Source organism: Abramis brama (genome assembly GCF_963993115.1).
Source record: "Abramis brama genome assembly, chromosome: 12".
Classification (NCBI taxonomy): Eukaryota; Metazoa; Chordata; class Actinopteri; order Cypriniformes; family Leuciscidae; genus Abramis; species Abramis brama.
In genome coordinates this window covers 902,620-923,376 of record NC_139974.1, presented here as the reverse complement: position 1 = coordinate 923,376, position 20,757 = coordinate 902,620, and the positions used below count along the sequence as shown (strand labels likewise).

Genomic DNA, 20,757 nt, shown 5'->3' with positions numbered 1-20,757 from the left:
TAGTCATCCACACCATTAAGCTTCATTGGTACGGTGCATATAGCTCTAATTTATCTAGGCTGGTTTCAAAAACGAGGATTGCTTTCGTCTGTCCAACTAGCAACTGAATTTCCTGGGTTTAATCATTCTTTTTTATTTTTCATTTCTTTGGATGTTTGTGTGTGCCTTGGAAATCTGCCACCACCATTCTGTGCGGACCTGGGGCCTCATTTATAAAACTTTGCGTAGGATTTGCGTCAGAAGTGGCATACGGATGAAACATAGGACGTGCATACGCACAGAAATATTCGGATTTATAAAACTGTGCGCACGCACATCCTACGCAGTTTTTTCCTTAATAAATCACAATCAATTCTAAATGTAGCGCAGCTTTATGTCACGCCCATAGTTGCCCATAAATAGTCTGTGAAACGCCCACAAGTTAATATTCATCGATTGCGAAATCATGGCAAACACAGAGGAAAACCAAGAAACGTAACTTCACTCACGCGCAAGCGTGAAGCTCATGATCAGCCATTGTGCGTCATTACGCATTGTGATGGCATCATGGCATTTTATTACCATCCTTTTGATTGCATCTGACAAGCTATAGATGTGTTATGAGGATGAATTGCATAACATGCTAATATTATTGCAGAACATATTTATATATTTTTGCAAATATGTGTTAATTTGCATTTCTGTTGTAATCTTTGTTTGATTTTGTTTGTTTTACACTGCAGATCGATCAAACGGGTGTTCGTGTAGGCTGTTAATTGTAAGACTTGCTTTGTGAAGTCTTTATGTTATTTATGAGAGGCAGTATTGCCATTTCTTTTACACAACGGTCTACAGTTTCACACACTTTCACGTGTTTCTTCCATCTGCCGACGGTGTCGCCATTTCTCATTTCACCCGTTTTTGTGCGTACGCCTGGGTCAGAGTTTGCGTGAAGGACCGCACATTTTCCCTTCAAGTTTGCTTTTTATAAATACCAATTATTGCGTAGAGAGTGGCGTACGCCTTCTTTTGTGCGTATGCAACGTTTATAAATGAGGCCCCTGGACCTAGGTGGGCCTAGGGTGGAGGCCTACTAGTGGTAGCCTACTAATTTTATTTTTATTTTTTTTCTGTTTGTTTGGCAATACCCCGTATTCGGCCTATGGGCATTGTGCAATATCTCCTGTGGGGACAGTGCTTATTTTGCAGTGTCTACTAGTGTGAAGTGTGAAATGCCGTGTTAGTGTGTGTGCACGGCCTATTTGGTTTGAAGTGTCTCTTGCAGTGTTGGAGTGTGTGTATGTGAACAGTATCTATTTATTCGACTTTATTCACTGTAGTCTATGTATTATGACACTTTATACACTGTAACTCATCTACTACGAGACTTTATTCACTGTGACTTATTTTATTGTAGAATTTTGTCCACTGCTACCTACGGGGAACATTTGCCTGCTCTGATTGCCAATCAGCATATTATTGTGTCTAGTGTTTAATAAAGTTATATTTGAGTACATCAGTCCCATTTCTGTTCCTTTATTGGACATAATCTGCCTAGATAGCTTGAAGGGGAGCGCTATTTGGGTTTTCTAGCTTAGGTATTCAAATTGTGTGCTTGAGTGCACCCCCTGGGGGTCACATATATTATCCTTTATAACAGTGTTTCCTGAACAAAGAGACTGAAGAGTGTCATTGTTCTCTACAGGTTGAGGGATTGTGGTGTTACAGATGAAGGTTGTGCTGCTCTGACTTCAGCTCTGAGATCAAACCCCTCACACCTGAGAAAACTGAGTCTGTCATTGAGTAAAGTAGGAGATTCTGGAGTCAAGCAGCTTTCTAATCTACTGCAGGATCATCACTGTAAACTGGAAATACTCGGGTAAGATTGTATAAAATGTCTAATATGGTCAATAATGATTGTCATACTAAAATCTACTTTGAAATAACTAATTAAATGTTGCTTTTATTTTCAGTAGATTTTTTCCAATGTGCCCGACATCATTGTACAATCTTAATGATAGTATAAACATGACTGGATGATGTAAAGATGTTACATCCGTGTTCATATACAGATATATTGATGATTTTTGTGTACTTGCATAAAAAAATGAATATTCGGTTACACTTTATTTTAACCCCCTGAGGTCGGCTATCGCGCCGGCGCGATAGGCTCGTTTTTTTCCTTATCAGTGCAAAAAAAAATCTAAATACTAATATTAATTTTTATCTTAAATGCTTGTGTTATACATCAATCGATCCTGTTAAGTGTGTATTTTTTTTGTGTATACTCATAATAAAAACAAGGTGTTGTGCTTTTCGCCAAATAAAGAAAAATAAACATGATGCACGTTCTGCCGTCTCTCTCAATGTGAAACTCATTCTGAAACGCGACAGAAAATGACCTGTAACTCAGCGAATGTTAGTCACACAGACTTAAAACACATGTCTATACAATGCTTGGAGTCTCTATTTTTAAAATATGTAAATTATATAAAAAACAAATATTCTCTGTTTAAGTAATCCGTAAGAAAGCAGCGGCATGTACAGTTTCTCAAACGCATCCTAATTAACTATAATGTGACCACACCCACGCGCGCACGAGCGATTGACATGCAAATGATCCACGCGGCAGAACGCAGACCTGTAAACGCCCTCATCACCTCAAAACAAAGAATTAGAGACTTCGGTAACTTACTCCTCTCTGCTTTTCATCGAGTTTGGATGACTGTGTTTGTGCTGTGCTGTGCTGTTTACCTTGGATTTACCTCAGAAGAACGCGATTTGAAGATGAGAAGATTTTTAAGGTAAGACATGTTAAACTGGTCGTGCCAGATTAAAATGTATGTTATGAAATGATTTTGGAGTAAAAACATGAACTAAGCCTAATATCGTACATGTATATGCATCTATAAATAGACAGAAACATGTTGAAATGTGAACTAGACTGGTAGGCAACCTTTCAGTGCTAAATGTATATACTTCATATATATTTCACTCAGTTTTGATTAGCTTATGACACTGATTATAATGCTAAAATACTTCCTTATGCGTAATGTAGCTTGTTTGCGAATATCTGCTTAGGTTATATAATGTGATTTAGTGCAAATATATTTCAGCCTCCGGTAAAATATGTGATACTGTCTACATTATATTTTTATATAAATGTTCGGTTTTGGTTAGCCTATGACACGCTTCAATACTGCCTTATGCACAGATGTTTGTGAATACAGGTGTAAATGTTTGAAATGTAGTGATGCGTGTCGTTCGCGAACGATCCGTTCATTGCGTGTCACTAAATGCGTGGGGATACCCATCAACAGATACTCGCGGTGACGATTGTGTTTACATCGTCATAACATAAAAGTAGCCTACCTATTCTTGTGTGAAATGACAAAAACCACCCATTCTGCTTATACAGGAGACACTGCGCAGAGGAGGGTGAAAACACAAGATACATGGATGACAAAGACATTTCCATGTCCTGCACCTGTGACTGCATACAACAAACACATGGGGGGTGTTGACATGTCTGATCAGCTGTTACAGTACTACACAACACAGCACATTACCATGAAGTGGTACAGTAAGATTTTTCTACACTTCTTGGACATTGCTTCCACCAACTCTTTCATTGTGCACAAAGAGCTACATGGTAACTTGTCCCATAAAGAGTTTATGGAGCAACTTATAACAGAGCTCTGTGGTGTGTCACAGAAAACGGCAATGATTTTTAAATCAGTGTTGGAAACCGTTGTGCTGCTTAATATATTTTTTTATAAGCTGTGATAGCTTTTTCAGGATTCTTTGAATAAAAAATAAATAAAAAAACAAAAGTTTGGTCTTTTTTTCTTAATTTTTTTGGAAAAGATGTATTAAGTGATAGTAATAACTTAAAGTCTTTCCATTGTTAGAAAAGATTTCTATTTTGAATAAATGATGTTCTTTTTAACTTTTTATTCATCAGTGAATCATTCAGTAGTTCATCATTTTTTGTTCAGGCTGCCTCACAGCACCTTGATGGCCCATTAGCCATGGGGGGAGTGTCTTTAGTCACACCCCTGGTGTGAATCACATTAATATTCATGGCCCAACGCATACAGCAGTGCTGACACAAAAACTGACATGCAAAATTAAAAACGTTATATTGTTGTTTGTGAAAGAGTGGTCAGAATGATTTTCACATCATTTTGTAGAAAAAATTCTAGCCTACAAGAATAGTAATTCCAAAGTCTTGTGGACAACTATTCAGTATGTGTAAAATGGCCTTATTGCAGTAACAATGTTTTTCCCAAAACATACTAACCACGCATAATATTTTTTTTCTATAAAATGCAAACATGTACATCCATTTTGCTTACATATTATTGTAGCAGAGTTTGTGCTGAATACAACAAAATTACATGTTGGCCAATAGTATGTTGTAAGTAGCTGAAATAAGCACAAATGTCAGGTCATGTCAAAACATCTCTAGGGCCCCAAAAACACCTCAGACCCCAGAGGGTTAAGGTGTCATTGTTACAATGTAATCATGTATTATGTAAGTACTGAGTAATATTAAGCAACTACATGTACTTACTATAGGGTTAGGGTAGGATTAGGATAGGATTAGGATTTGGTTGAGGGTTAGTTGCATGTAATTATGTATAATTTACTGTTATTACTATGGTAACTACATGTAACATATGTAAAAAGGTCACTGTTAAATAAAGTGTTATTGAATATTCTTGCAATTTTTATCAAATGGAAACTAACCCCCACAAGCAGTTTGTAGAAGTGGGTCTGAACCTCAGACTGGACCTGTTAATGGTGCCGTGGATTAAGTCTCTCTTTCTGATTGTGAAGTTCCTGCTTATCTGAGCTGTAGATCCTGAACTGAAAGACTGAAGAGTGTCATTGTTCTCTACAGGTTGTGTGATTGTGGTGTTACAGATGAAGGTTGTGCTGCTCTGACTTCAGCTCTGAGATCAAACCCCTCACACCTGAGAGAACTGTGTCTGTCATGGAATAAAGTAGAAGATTCAGGAGTCAAGCAGCTTTCTGATCTACTGCAGGATCCTCGCTGTAAACTGGAGATACTGTGGTAAGATTTTAAAAATATTTAAACATCCTCCATTTTTCATATGGTCAATAATGAACAAAATAAACTAAACAAGACTAAAATTGTCCTGAAAGATAATTTTGTTGTTTAATATTCATGCGATTCTTTCCAAAGTTTTTACTTACTAATACTTGTATGTGATGGATAAACCGTGGCTAGTTGTGCATTCAGGGCGAAACAAGACTCCTCTGATCACCAAGTCCTGATCACCCTGTCAGGTTTATTTTGTTGTGAGAACAGTTTTAAAGGAGACATATCATGCTTTTAAATCGTTCCTTTTTAAATATAAATCATACATTTGTAGTCTATATAAAGCGGAACGGCAATGCTTGGGTCTGAATTCCTCATTATTATAGCTCCACAGGCCCCTTTTCTACCCCTTTTCTGGTGCGGTCTCTTTAAATACAATTGAGACACTTCATACCCCGCCCCCTCTCCAGGTTGTAGCGGTGACACTCGGTTCAACTCCACCCCGTTCGGCCATTTTTGTAGTCTGATAGCAGAGATACGATTATCTAGCGGCACAGAAACGTTTTGTCAACAACGGAAGACTTGTCCAGCCAGCCTTACATGTTCGAGCCAGAGTCGGAGCCGGAGCGAGATGAAAATGAAGACGACGAACCTGCAGAACAACGTCTTCATATGGATGTATCGCAATGGTGTGTTACTGTATTTACACATTAAACTTTGGTCTTCCGACTTTTTACCACCGTGTCGATTTACTTTGATTAATACGTGCGAGGGAGAGAGAGCAAGACAGCGTCTAGTTTGGAGACGGTGAAGTCTTGTTTACAATTTCGCCTGGCTCCGAAGAGAGAGAGAGAGTGCGCACGCGCGACCGGGGTCTCTCTCTCTGCTCGTTCTTTCATGCGCCGTGTCCTATTTTTTACAGTCTATGGCCCTGTCACAAGCGCGGCAGTTCATCTACATTAGACGGTGTAATGAAGCGTGTGGGTTACTACATCCAACAACCGAACATTTTAACTTACCCTCGCGTAACTTTAGCTTGGACTACAAAATTGCAGCGAGAAATAAAAATGGCGGATTGCTCAAAGTGGTGGGCCGGAAGTCAATGTCCTTATTTGGCAGTTCCGCTTCAAATACTGTGACGTAATAGTTCAAAAAACGTCATAGAGAACAGAAAAATCGGAACAGGTTGAAAAATATGACCAAAACAGAATATAAAGATATCAACGAAGCACCTGAAGAGAATAATTTCAAATTTTCTGTACTTCTAAACACTCCAAATATACAACAAAATGCATTTAAGGGATAAAAAAGTGGATTTAGCATGATATGTCCCCTTTAATGTATAATATCCTGCTTATTATACACCTACTTGCCACATAAGTAAATAACTGGACACAAAATATTGATTTGAGTTTAAATATCTTATCACGAAAATCAAGGCTTCTGCAAAGTAAAATTGTTTCTAGCAAGCAGATTTGAACCAAGATGAACAAACAAGCTTAAACAAGATGATCATTTAAGGGATAATATACAGTCATAACACTTATTATACGGCTTTTCACTAAATTGATCATTTTGTCGACATTAAATATTTATATAAGTTGAAACTGTTTTCTCACATGTGTATTATAATCCATTACAGCAGGAGTGTCCAATCCATATCCCGGAGGTCGACCTCCTGCAGAGTTTAGATCCAACCAGCTCCAACACATTCAACTGGACATTTCTAGTCAGTCTCAAGAGCTTGATTAGTTTGTTCAGGTTTGTTTAATTAGGGTTGGAGCTCAACTCTGCAGGACAGTGACCCTCCAGGAACAGGTTTGGACACCCCTACATTACAGAGTTAAAAACAAACCTTCTGGAAACAATATTACAGTACTATTAATACTGTAATCCCCTGATTTCTTTTTTAATAAACTGATAACTGAAGTGCCATCTGAAATTTTCTTCTAGAATGATCATTTTTATCAAGCTTGTATATTCAAATTCGGTAATTTAACTTAAATGGCAATGAAAATTACCTATTAATTGTCATTTAAGTGAAATAACTGAACTTAAATATACGAGCTTGATAAAAATGATCATTCTAGACGAAAATTTCAGATGGCACTTAGAGGCTTTTGCATCTGAACTCTTCATATACATGAGACAAACATAGGACATTAACAAGATAATTAATGACACACAGCTGAACCAAAAGAACTAATGAAGATAGTAACCATAGAAACAAAGGAGTGGGGGGAAACTGAACAAATGAACACAGGAACTGATCAAAAATACAAACAGAAAGTCCAAACCACAACTGAAATGTCACAGGTGGTTATATTCTTTAAATGTAATTGAATATACGATTTAAGGAGCTGTTGATTATATACTGTTAATTGGCCATATTCTGTTGTTTGAAAGGTGAACAGACAAACTAAACAAACGTAAAGAAAGACTGAATGAAGGTACATTTAGGGGCCGTTTACACCTGGCCACTTCATGCGTTTTCTCAGATCGGATAGCTATCCGATCGTGAAAAGACCAGGTGTAAATGCCCTCCGAAATGCATTCGAGACGGATTTGAATCCGATCGCTCAAACCCCTTCAGGAGGTGGTCTGGGCCGCATTCCAGATTAAACTGGACAAGTGTAAATGCATCTGGTTGTTGAAACCACATATGTAAATTGTGCTCCTCCCAAAAATGCAAAAAAAATAAACATGTGAGAGCGTGTTATAGGCTATGTAATGTTATAGCCAGATATGACGACGCTACTGGAACACGCACCACCGCAGATGAGAAGCTGAGCATATATTCATTAAACAAACGTGCAAACTATCGCAAATCAAAGTGAAAGTAAGTAAAGTAAGAGTGTCATTGTTCTCTACAGGATGAGGGATTGTGGTGTTACAGATGAAGGTTGTGCTGCTCTGACTTCAGCTCTGAGATCAAACCCCTCACACCTGAGAGAACTGAGTCTGTCATTGAATAAAGTAGGAGATTTTGGAGTCAAGCAGCTTTCTGATCTACTGCAGGATCCTCACTGTAAACTGAAAGTACTGTGGTAAGATGTTATAAAAGTCTCAACATTGTCTGTTTTTCTCCTGTGGTAAATAATGAATGATATACAAAAATAATATATACAAAAAAGTTTACCATCAAGTAACTGAAAAGGATGTTTAATCTTCATTGGATTCTTTCCAAAGCTTCTGAGGTAATTTTACTTTTAATAGTTTTTACAAGTCAAAAACATGATTGGATGATGTGAAGAGGTGACAACTGCTTTCATATACAAATCTGTTCAGGAGAAATTTATATATATCATTCCCTTTCAAGGGAACTCGCGTTGCGTCGAGATTGACGCTATGGGAACGCATTGCGTGATTGCATCATGAAGCACTTGTAAAATCAGTCCAATGGCGTATAGGCAGGTGACGTCATGGCAGGAAGCTATAAAGCGCACCCAGACCAAACATTGTCAGCTTCTGTGTCTTCAGCAAGCGCTCTCTGTGAAATCTGTCTCTGTCTATTTATTGTTGTTTGTCCTACAAGCATATTATATATCTAGACAGGAATATAATGGCGAGCAAACAGCATTTTGGATCGTGTGTTCCTCCCTGCTCTCGCTTCATTACGAGTGGGGATACGCGCGATTTATGTGTTGTTTGTTTGGGAGTAGAGCATGCACGGTCAGCTCTAGTAAAAGGTAGCTGACAGTGTTCATTCATAATTCCTGACGTGTAACATATGCACTTCGAGAGTTTTAGCTCTGCTCCTGTTGGCTTTCTTCTCGAGGGAAGAAAGTCGAGAAAGATTCTTTGGCTTGGATCTCGCGTTTGCCGAGGCAGCGCGTAGATTAGGCTACGGGTCTGCAATAAAGATTCTGTGACTCGATCTCGGATCTCGCGTGTGCTGAGGCAGCGCGTAGATTACGGGGCTGCAATAAGAATCTAATGGCTCAGATCGCGCGTTTGCCGAGGCAGCGCGTAGATTATGAGTTTGAATCTCTGCAATAAGAATCTAGTGGCTCAGATCGCGCGTTTGCCGAGGCAGCGCGTAGATTATGAGTCTGCATCTCTGCAATAAGAATCTAGTGGCTCAGATCGCGCGTTTGCCGAGGCAACGTGTAGATAAGGTCCGATTTATATTTATATACACACAGGGAACTGAGCAGACGGGAATTTCCTTTTCTCTCTTTCTCTTATGATTGTTTGCAAACTAATTATGTGTTTGTAGACTATTATTGTGGTTCTTTTTGTTTGAGAATATAATATGAATTTAATTTGGAGAAATTAAATATTTGTCTGGCTTTGAAAGAAGATGTATGAAACTAATATATTCTATTTTTCATCCAGACCAAGTTCTGTATTAATACACTAAATTCAGCTTTTCACCTAGACCGTTTCTACTTGTCTGGTTGACATTTGGCTGCATTTAATTTTTGAGAAAATTAAATATGTACTTGTCTGATCTCTGAGGAGTTAGATGTCTATATTAATGTAGTATTCAGCATTTCATCCAGACCGTTTCTACTTGTCTGGTTGATATTTGGCTGCATTTAATTTTTGAGAAAATTAAATATGTACTTATCTGATCTCTGAGGAGTTAGATGTCTATATTAATGTAGTATTCAGCATTTCATCCAGACCGTTTCTACTTGTCTGGTTGATATTTGGCTGCATTTAATTTTTGAGAAAATTAAATATGTACTTGTCTGATCTCTGAGGAGTTCGATGTCTATATTAATGTAGTATTCAGCATTTCATCCAGACCGTTTCTACTTGTCTGGTTGACATTTGGCTGCATTTAATTTTTGAGAAAATTAAATATGTACTTATCTGATCTCTGAGGAGTTCGATGTCTATATTAATGTAGTATTCAGCATTTCATCCAGACCGTTTCTACTTGTCTGGTTGATATTTGGCTGCATTTAATTTTTGAGAAAATTAAATATGTACTTATCTGATCTCTGAGGAGTTAGATTTCGGTATTAATATGCTGGGGCCGTTCTGCCAACCCCATCATCTCGTGTGCTTTGGGGCGCAACAGTCTCCAGTGAATTCTAGTCTCAGACGAGCCTTTATCTCACTGTCTGCCCGGAAACGTAGCGGCGCTGGGATTCTTGCCCCCTCCGAGGAGGGTCTCAGAGCAATCATTTCGGCTGTTCCCTGCCGGTGCGCTGTTTCAGGGCAACGAATTGGTCGCTTGAGTAATTCCAGAGACCAGTCTTGAGAGGCTGGTTCTCTTAATTTCCGGGGGGAAGTGGTTAACACCTCTCTATACGGATCCCATTTCCCTTTGATGTCTTCGGGGGGCCGTTCTGCCACCCCGCCACCTCGTGTGCGTCGGGGCGCAACGGTCTCTGACGAGCCCACATCTCCGTATCTGCCCGGAAACGTAGTGGCACTGGGATGTTCGCCCCCTATGTTGAGGGTCTCAGAGCAGTTAGTTCGGTCGTTCCCTGCTGGTTTGTCATACAGGGCACCGAATTGGTCGCTTGAGTAACACCTAGAACAATCTGGAGAGCTTGGTTCTCTTATTAGATTTTTTGGCAGCGTGGGAACTTCTGCCAAACATATCTCAACAGAAACAGAGTGTTTGCTCCTGATCCCCCACTAAAAGACTGGGGTTGGGTTGGCACTCTCAACCGCAGCCTACAAGGGGTAAGGCGGATCTGAGGACCGTTATTATTTCCAAGAAGGCTGTGGAGAAAAGGTCCTGACGCCCGAGGGGTCAGGCCAATGAGGGCAATCTCCTCTGAAGGTAAGCGGTTAACACCTCATTATACGGTGCCCGCTGCCCTTCGGTGCCCTCAGGGGACAATTATGCTAACCCCGCCACCTTGTGTTTTTCGGGGCGCAGCGGTCTCCGGCGACACATATCTCAGGGTCCACCCGGAAACGTAGTGGTCCTGGGATGCCCGCCCCCTCCAAGGAGGGTTCCAGAGCATTCAGTTCGATCGTTCCCTGCCGGTTCGCCGTACAGGGCACCGAATTGGTCGCTCGAGTAACACCTACACCAGTCTTGAGAGGCTGGTTCTCTTAGTAGATTTTTTGGCAGCGTGTGAACTTCTGCCAAACATATCTCAACAGTAGCAGAGCATCTGCTCCCGAGCCCCCACTAAAGGACTGGGGTTCAGGATGGCACTCTCAACTGCAGCCTTTAAGGAGTAAGACAGATCTGAGGACCATCTTTATTTCCAAGAAGGCTGTGGGGAAAAGGTCCTGACGCCTGAGGGGTCAGGCCAACGAGGGCAGTCTCCCCCGATGTAAAGCGGTTAACACCTCATTATACGGTGCCCGCTGCCCTTCGGTGCCCTCAGGGGACCATTATGCTAACCCCGCCACCTTGTGTGTTTCGGGGCGCAGTGGTCTCCGGCGAGCACATATCTCAGGGTCCACCCGGAAACGTAGTGGTCCTGGGATGCTTGCCCCCTCCGAGGAGGGTCCCAGAGCAGTCAGTTCAGTCGTTCCCTGCCGGTTCGCGTTACAGGACGACGGACTGACTGTTCAACAACAACTAAATCCAGAAGCCAGTGTCGAGAGGCTGGTACCTCTGCTAGAATTTTTGACAGCGTGGAAGATGCTGCCAAATATTTCTTGTTGGGTCCTGCAGACCATAGAAAAGGGTTATCATCGGGTCTCGCCCGCCCAGGTTTATGGGAGTCCTATCCACCGTGTTGGGCCCCAAGCAGGTTCTGGTAATGGAACAAGAAGTGAAACCCTGTTGGAGAAAGGGGCCATAGAACATGTACCTCCCTCCAGCAGGGACACCGGGTTTTACTGTCGGTATTTCATCGTTCCAAAGAAGGATGGGGGATTGCGTCCCATTTTGGATCTGAGTGTTCTGAACGAGTCAGTCATTCAGCTAAAGTTCAAAATGTTAACACTGAGACAAATCATGCCACAGATCAGATCCGAGGACTGGTTTGTCACGATAGATCTCAAGGACGCATACTTCCACATTTCCATCCTTCCATATCACAGGAAGTTCCTGAGGTTTGCTTTTGGGGGCAAAGCATACCAATATCGAGTTCTTCGTTCGGCCTAGCACTATCACCCCAAACTTTCACGATCAGTGTCATCAGTTGGCAGTTCGGCATTGAGATGTCGATCTCGCCCACAGGAAGGAGTTGCGGTTACGGCTAAACGCCAAAAATAGTGTGCTTTCTCCACTATAGAGGACCACTTTTTCTAGGCGTGGTTGGGACTTAATGTTGATGCAGGCATACCTCTCACCTGCACGCAATAGAGTACATCCTGTCAGCTGTGAAAGGAATAAAGCTAGGCCAGTCACTCACTGTGAAACAGTTTCCGAGACTGTGGGGTCTGATGGCAGCAGTGTCCAACGTGATACCTTTTGGCCTGTTGTACATGAGACCCCTGCAGTGGTGGCTCAGGACCAAAGAGTTTCCCCGAGGGGCAACCCCTTTCGCATGATCAGGGTCACGCGGCGATGCTTACGTGCCCTAGTTATGTGGAAGAAGCCTTGGTTCTTGTCCCCAGGATCCTGTGCTGGGAGCTCATTGTCGTCGCTTAACGCTTACAACGGATGCTTCCCTCATGGGCTGGGGTGCGATCATGGATGGTCGCTCGGTGCTCGTGGACGGGTCACCATCTCACCTGGCACTTAATCACCTGGTGATGATGGCTCAGGCTCTACATCCCTGGGCACCAGATTCAGGGAGCAGACATCCTGTCGAGGCAGGGGCTGAGGCCCAGGGGAGGGAGACTCCACCCCGAGGCAGTGGAGCTCATATGGACTTGCAGACGTGGCAGTTCAGCATCTGTACATGGTTTCCCTGATTGTTCTACTTCCGGGAGTTCTGGAGAACAGAGTTATGTGAGTGTGGGTTTGGCCCCTGAGGGGGCCCAACTCATAGACTCGAGTCTCTCAACTGAGGTTGTTGAGGCCACAATCTCTCTAGAGCTCCCTGCACAGGAAACAAACCGGTTTCCTCCGTGGTGCGTTGGAGCAGGAGCAGTATGGCAGCTTTGTAGCCTTGTATTAGGGGTATCCCTACAAGAGGTGTGTGATGCGGCGGGCGGTTCCTTTCCGCACACACTCATTGGGTTTAAAACCTACTTTTGGGCTTCACTCCTGGGTCCCAGGTTATTCTGTCTTTGTTGTGCTCGCCTGATTTCACACAAGACAGGCACTGGTCACTATGGTGGTGTTGGTATAGACGTTCCCATAGCGTCAATCTCGACGCAACGCGAGTTCCCTTGAAAGGGAACGCCTCGGTTACGACTGTAACCTCGGTTCCCTGAAGAGGGAACGAGCGTTGCGTCACCTTGCCATACTTCCGGCGCGCCTGTGATCGACTTGCTTCGACCTATCAGAAGTTGATAATGTTTGGTCTGGGTGCGCTTTATAGCTTCCTGCCATGACGTCACCCGCCTATACGCCATTGGACTGATTTTACAAGTGCTTCATGATGCAATCACGCAATGCGTTCCCATAGCGTCAATCTCGACGCAACGCTCGTTCCCTCTTCAGGGAACCGAGGTTACAGTCGTAACCGAGGCGTTTCATTTATATCAGTGTTTCCTGAACTGAGAGACTGAAGAGTGTCATTGTTCTCCACAGGTTGATTAGTTGTGGTGTTACAGATGAAGGTTGTGCTGCTCTGACTTCAGCTCTGAGATCAAACCCCTCACACCTGAGACAACTGAGTCTGACTGGAAATAAAGTTGGAGATTCTGGAGTCAAGCAGCTTTCTGATCTACTGCAGGACCCTCTCTGTAAACTGGAGATACTGTGGTAAGTTTGTATAAAATGTCTCATATGGTAAATAATGATTGTCATACAAAAAAGATCTACTGTGAAATTATTAATGGGACTGTTGTTTCTATTTTCATTAGATTCTTTCCAATGTGTCTGACATCATTTTACAATATTAATGATAGTATAAACATGACTGGATGGTGTAAAGATGTGACAACTGTGTTCACATACAGATATGTTGATGATTTTTGGGTACTTGCATAAAAAAATAATATTCGGTTACACTTTATTTTAAAGTGTAATTATATATTTAAGTACTGAGTAATATTAAGCAACTACATGTACTTACTATAGGGTTAGGGTAGGATTAGGATTTGGTTGAGGGTTAGTTGCATGTAATTATCCATAATCTACTGTTATTACCATGGTAGATACATGTAACATATGTAACAAGGACACCGTTAAATAAACTGTTATTGAATATTCTTGAATTTTTTATCAAATGGAAACTAACCCGCACAAGCAGTTTGTAGAAGAGGGTCTGAACCTTAGACTGGACCTGTTAATGATGCCGTGTGATCATTATCGTCTGATTGTGAAGTTTCTGCTTATCTGAGCTGTTGATCCTGAACTGAGAGACTGAAGAGTGTCATTGTTCTCTACAGGTTGAGTAATTGTGGTGTTACAGATGAAGGTTGTGCTGCTCTGACTTCAGCTCTGAGATCAAACCCCTCACACCTGAGACAACTGGATCTGACTCAAAATAATCTAAGAGACTCAGGAGTGAAGCTGCTCTCTGATCTGAAGGAGGATCTACATTATAAACTGGAGTGAGTAGTGATGATTAAAACTGTTCATATTTTAATTGAAAGTTAATTTTGTTTCTTCTTAGTTTACTTTCCTTGTGATGGTGAATTACACACTATAAACATGTTTAATACAATACAATTTTATTTATATAGCATGTTTGAAAACAACTGGTGTTGACCAAAGTGCTTTACAAAAGCCAAGAAAACAAACAATGAGATAGAAAACACATAAAACAGTAAAGCGAAAAAAATAAATAAAAGAGTAAGAGAAATAAGTTTAATAAGAGTTTGATTCATTATAATAGTTTATAGCAGTTTTCTTTTAATTTCAAACAATTCAATATTTTGCTTTTGTCATTGTCTTCTTATCTGTAAATTATGTATTTTGAAAGAATGTAAATTGCAATAGAAGATAATGGTAAATATTTATCTCTAGTTTCTTTATCATAAATAAAACTGAGCCAATGACATAGAAAGAGGACAGTCATACAGGATTATAGACAAGGGTCAAGGGTCATTATTCATGGTGATATAGGTGCCAAATCTTAATCTGAATGTTTAAAAACATCTTTAACAATTGTGTATCACAGTATTATATTATAATATCTCAGTTAATCATCTAAGTAGTTTATTTTAGTTGTTCTAAAGTTTATAATGCAATAATGTCACACACATTTGACTGTCTGTGTTTTACTTACAGGTTTTAGATGTTAGTCTGACCTTCTCTGGATCAGCTAATGGTGAATAAAGAGCCACTACAGACCAGAGTATGTGAGCGGAGTGGAGTGGGAACGGAGCGAGTAGTGGAGCGGTGTGATTTTGAATGGCGTGCAAAGTGGATTTTTTAAAAGTCGGGCCGTTGTGGTTTTCACTCGCTCCGAGAGCGCTCCACTACCACTCCATCACGAGTACAATTCATGCAAACGGCCCATTATAGAACTGCATTTTTAGGAAGAATTCACACATTAAACACATTTAGCTAGCATGATACAGATGGACTACTCAAATCAGAAAAAAATGTGAAGGTCCCCGATGGACATGGCCAGTGGCATGAGTTCCCAAGCCTACTGGATATGATCGGGTGAAAGCACATTTTAAACTGGTAACACTTATTCACACACGCCATCGCTCTTTCACTAAATCATTGCATTCAGACAAATGTAAATGCAAATGTCTGTATTTGATTTTGAATGAGCAGAAATCTGTAAGTAATGTAGCGGCCCATAGATAAAATAACTGATGAAAACGTAGTTATTTTCTTCTTTCCTGACAAAATGTGCACTGCAAAAAGCAGCAACGATATTTGACTTTTATAATAAGCTTAGCATGTCATAGGAAAAGTTTACACACTGTCCAATAAACCAAATTGAAACTATTCTCCTAGTATTGTTTTTTTTTTTTTTTTTTTTTTATATGGTTATATATTATGAGCAGAACTTTTGCGAGATTTCAAAGCATACTTATAAATACTTTAGTTGCAATTTCCTCCGGGAGCGAAGACTGGGCAGTGTTTCTGATATCAGTGAGCGAGGAGTGGAGCGGGAAGAGGTAAATGGTGAAACCGGAGTGGGGCTGGAGCGGAGTGATGCTTGGAGGGTGGAGATAGTTGCCGCTCCACTCCGCTCACATACTCTGCTACAGACACAATCAAATTCAACAGAATCAACAGACACAAACCCACAGTGATCATCACACACACATGTGTTTGTGTAACTTTACAGAATGATCCAATCCTTCATCCAAAGTCAAACAAGGAAACCTTCAACCAGATGGAACTGGATAAATATTCTGAATGTTCAGATCCAATCTGACCTCTGACCTGTAATGCCTGAATCATAATCATATACTGCTCGTTCGTTGGCCAGAGGAGAACTGAGTGACAGAGTCTGGTTTCTGCCAAGGTTTTCTTCTCCATTCTGTCACTGATGGAGTTTGAGTTGCTTCTGACTTGCTTAGTTGGAGACACTTAATACTCAACAATATTATTGATCTGCATTGACACCATTATATGAGAACTGAAATGAGCTGGACGATGACATTAGTGTTTTCTCCAGAGCAGCTGTATAAATAAATGAACTGAATTAATAACTTATTTACAACAGAAATGATTCAACACTGAACTTACTTAAACTGGACTATGACACTATTTTCTTCTAGATCTGCTGTACAGCTGAAACAAACTTTGTTTTTCTCAGCTTTTTGTTCAAAATGTTGCTATTTTTATGAAACCTACCCACATTCAAGTGCTGATAAAAAAATAAAAGCATGAAGCTAGAATAAAAGTTTTTTTTGTTGTTGATTCTGTTTAAAAGCAGAGGCTCTGTTCTTTCTTTTAATATGTTTCATATTCAGATATTCATACAATAAAATATACAGGGAGCCATGAATTTCATGACATTTGGGTGACGTTGGAGCTCAGACTCTGTCAGACTCTGCCAGGCGCTAACAGCTAGGGGTGAAAACGGCTAACGTGGTTTATCAAGTTAGTGGAATTACCTCCTGCATATTCTATTTGTGCGTGACATGAGCGCACACAGCGTGTGTCTTCTGCAGGTCATGCTTACCAGGTTGTTCATAAAAATCCGAAATGTGCCCAGATGTAGGCTTTTAAAGTAGTTGGAGCATTTTTAATTTCTCGCACTCGCGTCTCGCCTCCCTCTGCCATTGTATGCTACCGCGACAAAGCACGTATGCGACAAATTAAGTCAGAAAAGTGTCAGTACCGAATCGTCCTCGTCTGCATCAAGATGCATCGTAGAAACAATTAATTTCAACACCCCTAGTATAAACTATATTCTTGAGCTAGCATGAAAACTATATCCAGCGATTAAAAAAGATTTCTACACAAATGTGTGTATTTTCATTTGCAGATCTTTCCAGTAAAGAAGAGCAGAAAAGGGCTCAGCTAATATTTTCTCCAGGATCTGAGCAGCTTTGACACTAGATGATGAATCCATCACCATCTGAGAACGATATGGAGCTAAAACCTGCTGTGCCAAATCTAAATGAAAGCATGCGTGTATTTTGCACAGTTCTGATCTCAGACCTGAAGGCTGTTTAACAGTAATCTAGCTGCCATCTTTACCCATGAAGCTCTTTAGAGATCAGATGCTGGACTACAGTATTACTGCTTCATGTCCTCAAACACACTGGACTCATCATCATAACCACAAGATGGAAAATATTCACATTTATTTATACATTATACATTATACTCTTAAAGTACATCTAACATGCAGCACCTTTTTTTATAATTAATCGCGTAAACAATAAAAGTATTAATTAAAAGTTCATAAGGACTGATCCCTTATATCACCATCTTTATCTGCCGGCAAATCACTACAGTAAGAACTACAGTAAGAACGAAAATAGCAACTCAATTTGCTGATATTAAACAATGTCTTGGTATTTTGTAATTTAAATGTTATTATTAATAACATTTAAGTTTTATTTGTTCATTAATTAAAATACATTATCTTAAACTCATAATGCCTTCATCACTCTAATATTCATCAGTCTCCATTTGGTCCATGTAGTTTTGTGTCCATTCCTTTCTAATGTTTTTAACCATAATTGGGGAAAAAAAGAATGATTGTATTTTAAATGTCATGTTGAATAAGAAGAACTGTACACAGAAAATGCTGCACACAAAATAAAATGTTGCTTTCCTAGTTTTTGTTTGACATTTTGCACTTTTATGAAACATTTAAAAATGCACAAGTTTATTTGTAAACATACCATAATATATGTAAACCGAATTATAAATAATACACTGGATTCATCATCATAACCACAAGATTTAATGCAAGGATGTTCTGTTGAACTGTTTTTAATCAAAGGTTAAAGAGTTTTTGCTTACAGTTTTTCTCAGTTGCTTAAACACTATAACCAGGCTTTTGAACAAAAATTTCAAAACCATAATGCCATTTATCTAAAAGCACACCCGTTTCACTAAACTATAAACACTATTCCCTGTTTTGACACATGAGTCAAATTTGTTGAACTGTCACTGCAAAACTCTACACACAAATCCCTTCATTTCTCATTGCCTACACTATGTTGTCATGTATAAAGCACTAGCATTCAATATTGTTCACTATAGTCAGCACAGCTCCAGCTCAGTTAGCACACAATTACCGAAGTGAAAACACTAGGAGTCAAAATTTAACACACATCAATCAGATCCTTCAGTAGATAGATAAAAGGGCCCAAATCAGTTTATTGAGTTTTGGAACAATGGATCCAGTAAGACATGAAGGAAGAGATCGAGGAGGGATAAGGAGGAGGAGGAGGAAGGGCAAGAAGACAAGCAGTCTCAGATGAAATTCAAGCCACTCTAGTTGCCCATGTCTTTATCAATGGTATGACTATGAGGGAGGCTGGGCTACAAGTAAGGCCAAATTTGAGTCGCTTCACCGTCGCCTCGAGAACCTTCAGGGAGGAGTGTTGATAAACAAAATTCTATCACTGAATACAATAAAAGACAAACATTTCCAATAGTCTTTAATGAGGTGTATTTTCTTGAAAGAAAAGGCCAGCAGTCGTACAGTCACACAGAGCGGCTGCAGAGTGTGACAGTGAAGGGAGGGCTTCCTTTCTCCTTTATAGTCTTGACTCCCAGAATGTTATCTTTCTAGGCCAATGATGGTATTCCAACCATATGTGGAACTTTCTTAGACGTGTTCATCATATTGTATCCTTGAGTGGAGGCCCTCCTGTCACGACCAACACTCTTTACCATTCCAATACAATTCCATATTAGAATAAGGTTTGTGTGTGCTCTTCTACTGTCATATGATGGTCACACACATCTTACTGTAAGTACAGTAAATTACAGTTTTTCTCGATTGTTTACACACATTTTCTGAAAGCATGCCTCATATTCTCAGAACTTTACACACAAAACCAAAAAAACACACACAATGGGCAAAACCCCTCAATTCTCCTGCAAAATGAAACTTTACATTCAAAACAATGTTATTTCTTCTCAAAATGGTATTTTGTTTTCAAATGACACACACAAACCATCATATGAATAGACATTTATAAGAACCAGTTGAACACTGATGTGCTCAATGTAAAACACTATGATGAATGGAAAACACTTCTTCTTCATTCATCATAATGACTTAGGCCTTTTTTTTGTTCAGTGTTACACTTTCTACAGACAGTACATACATAAGTGTGTTGTAAAATATTTGAGAATATTGTTTTTATACTCAGAACACACAAATACACGCTAACAAATATATTTTATTTTTCCCACAAAAACAATGTACACAGTGTACATCCCAACCAACACAAAGTTGTACATACAGTGGTCTACATACAAAACAACAGAAGAATTGACTGTATACAGTTACAGTAAAAAAAAAAAAAATCCAATGTTGGCATCCATTGCTCATTGAAGAGCTCACCTGTTGCTCTTTTATGCTAAAGCTCTGATTGCTAATTGTAAAACTGTGTGACGGGTGTTTGCCCATGTGATGAGTCAGTGTGCATATCTGAATGGCTGTGTGTTCCTTGTGAAAACAAGAGATTTTCTGCATGAAAATTGTGCCAAAAGCAGAGAATTGTGTGTAGTGTTTTGAAAAAAGTGTGTTTTAGAACTGCAATTTGAGTGTAAAGCAGGAATTGTGCTTGTAGTTTAGCAGAATTGGTTCAGGCGGTTGGTGAATGAGTTACATGTTGTGGTCATTGTGTCTCAAGTACCAGAAAATGTGTGTAAACAATCGAGAAAAACTGTAAAAAAAAATTAGAGGAGAGAGTAAAAAAAAAAATACAGTATATATATTTTGTGTGTGTGTGTGTTGTACAGTGTAGTGCATGAATGAATAAAAATGTGCCAATGTATCCACTGGTTGTGTCTTTTGTGTTCATCATGTGAAAAGATTTGTGAGGGGGGGAACCACAAGCAACATAACTTACCAGTTTTGGAAATGTTGTTTTGAATTTATTGCACCAGTGTGTTAGACTATGTTGTAGTGTATGTGATTTTGAGGGCTTGTGTGTCCTGTCTGAGGGCAAAGTTTGGTTTTTCAGCAAGAGTGAATGGTTTTGAGTGTAGAGCTTCATTTTGACCTGAAAACAGGATGTTTGGGGAATTGGGTGAGACGTTATGGATTTGTGTTTACAGTTTTGAGAATACGAGGCATAGTTTCAAGAAATGTGTTTAAGCAATCAAGAAAAAC

General features: G+C 39.9%; 1 protein-coding gene across 1 annotated transcript in view; it reads left to right on the top strand.

Moving 5' to 3' along the window:
* The window catches only part of LOC311093934 (protein NLRC3-like), a 29,602-nt gene extending 13,100 nt beyond the window's left edge, over window positions 1-16,502 (top strand). Inside the window, exons 9-14 of the mRNA XM_084131612.1 lie at window positions 1,685-1,858; window positions 4,886-5,059; window positions 7,921-8,094; window positions 13,620-13,793; window positions 14,423-14,587; window positions 15,267-16,502. Coding sequence (XP_083987738.1) covers window positions 1,685-1,858; window positions 4,886-5,059; window positions 7,921-8,094; window positions 13,620-13,793; window positions 14,423-14,587; window positions 15,267-15,273 — 868 coding nt within the window. The 3' untranslated portion in view covers window positions 15,274-16,502. The remainder of the gene's footprint in view (window positions 1-1,684; window positions 1,859-4,885; window positions 5,060-7,920; window positions 8,095-13,619; window positions 13,794-14,422; window positions 14,588-15,266) is intronic.
* The last annotated feature ends 4,255 nt before the right edge of the window (window positions 16,503-20,757 follow it).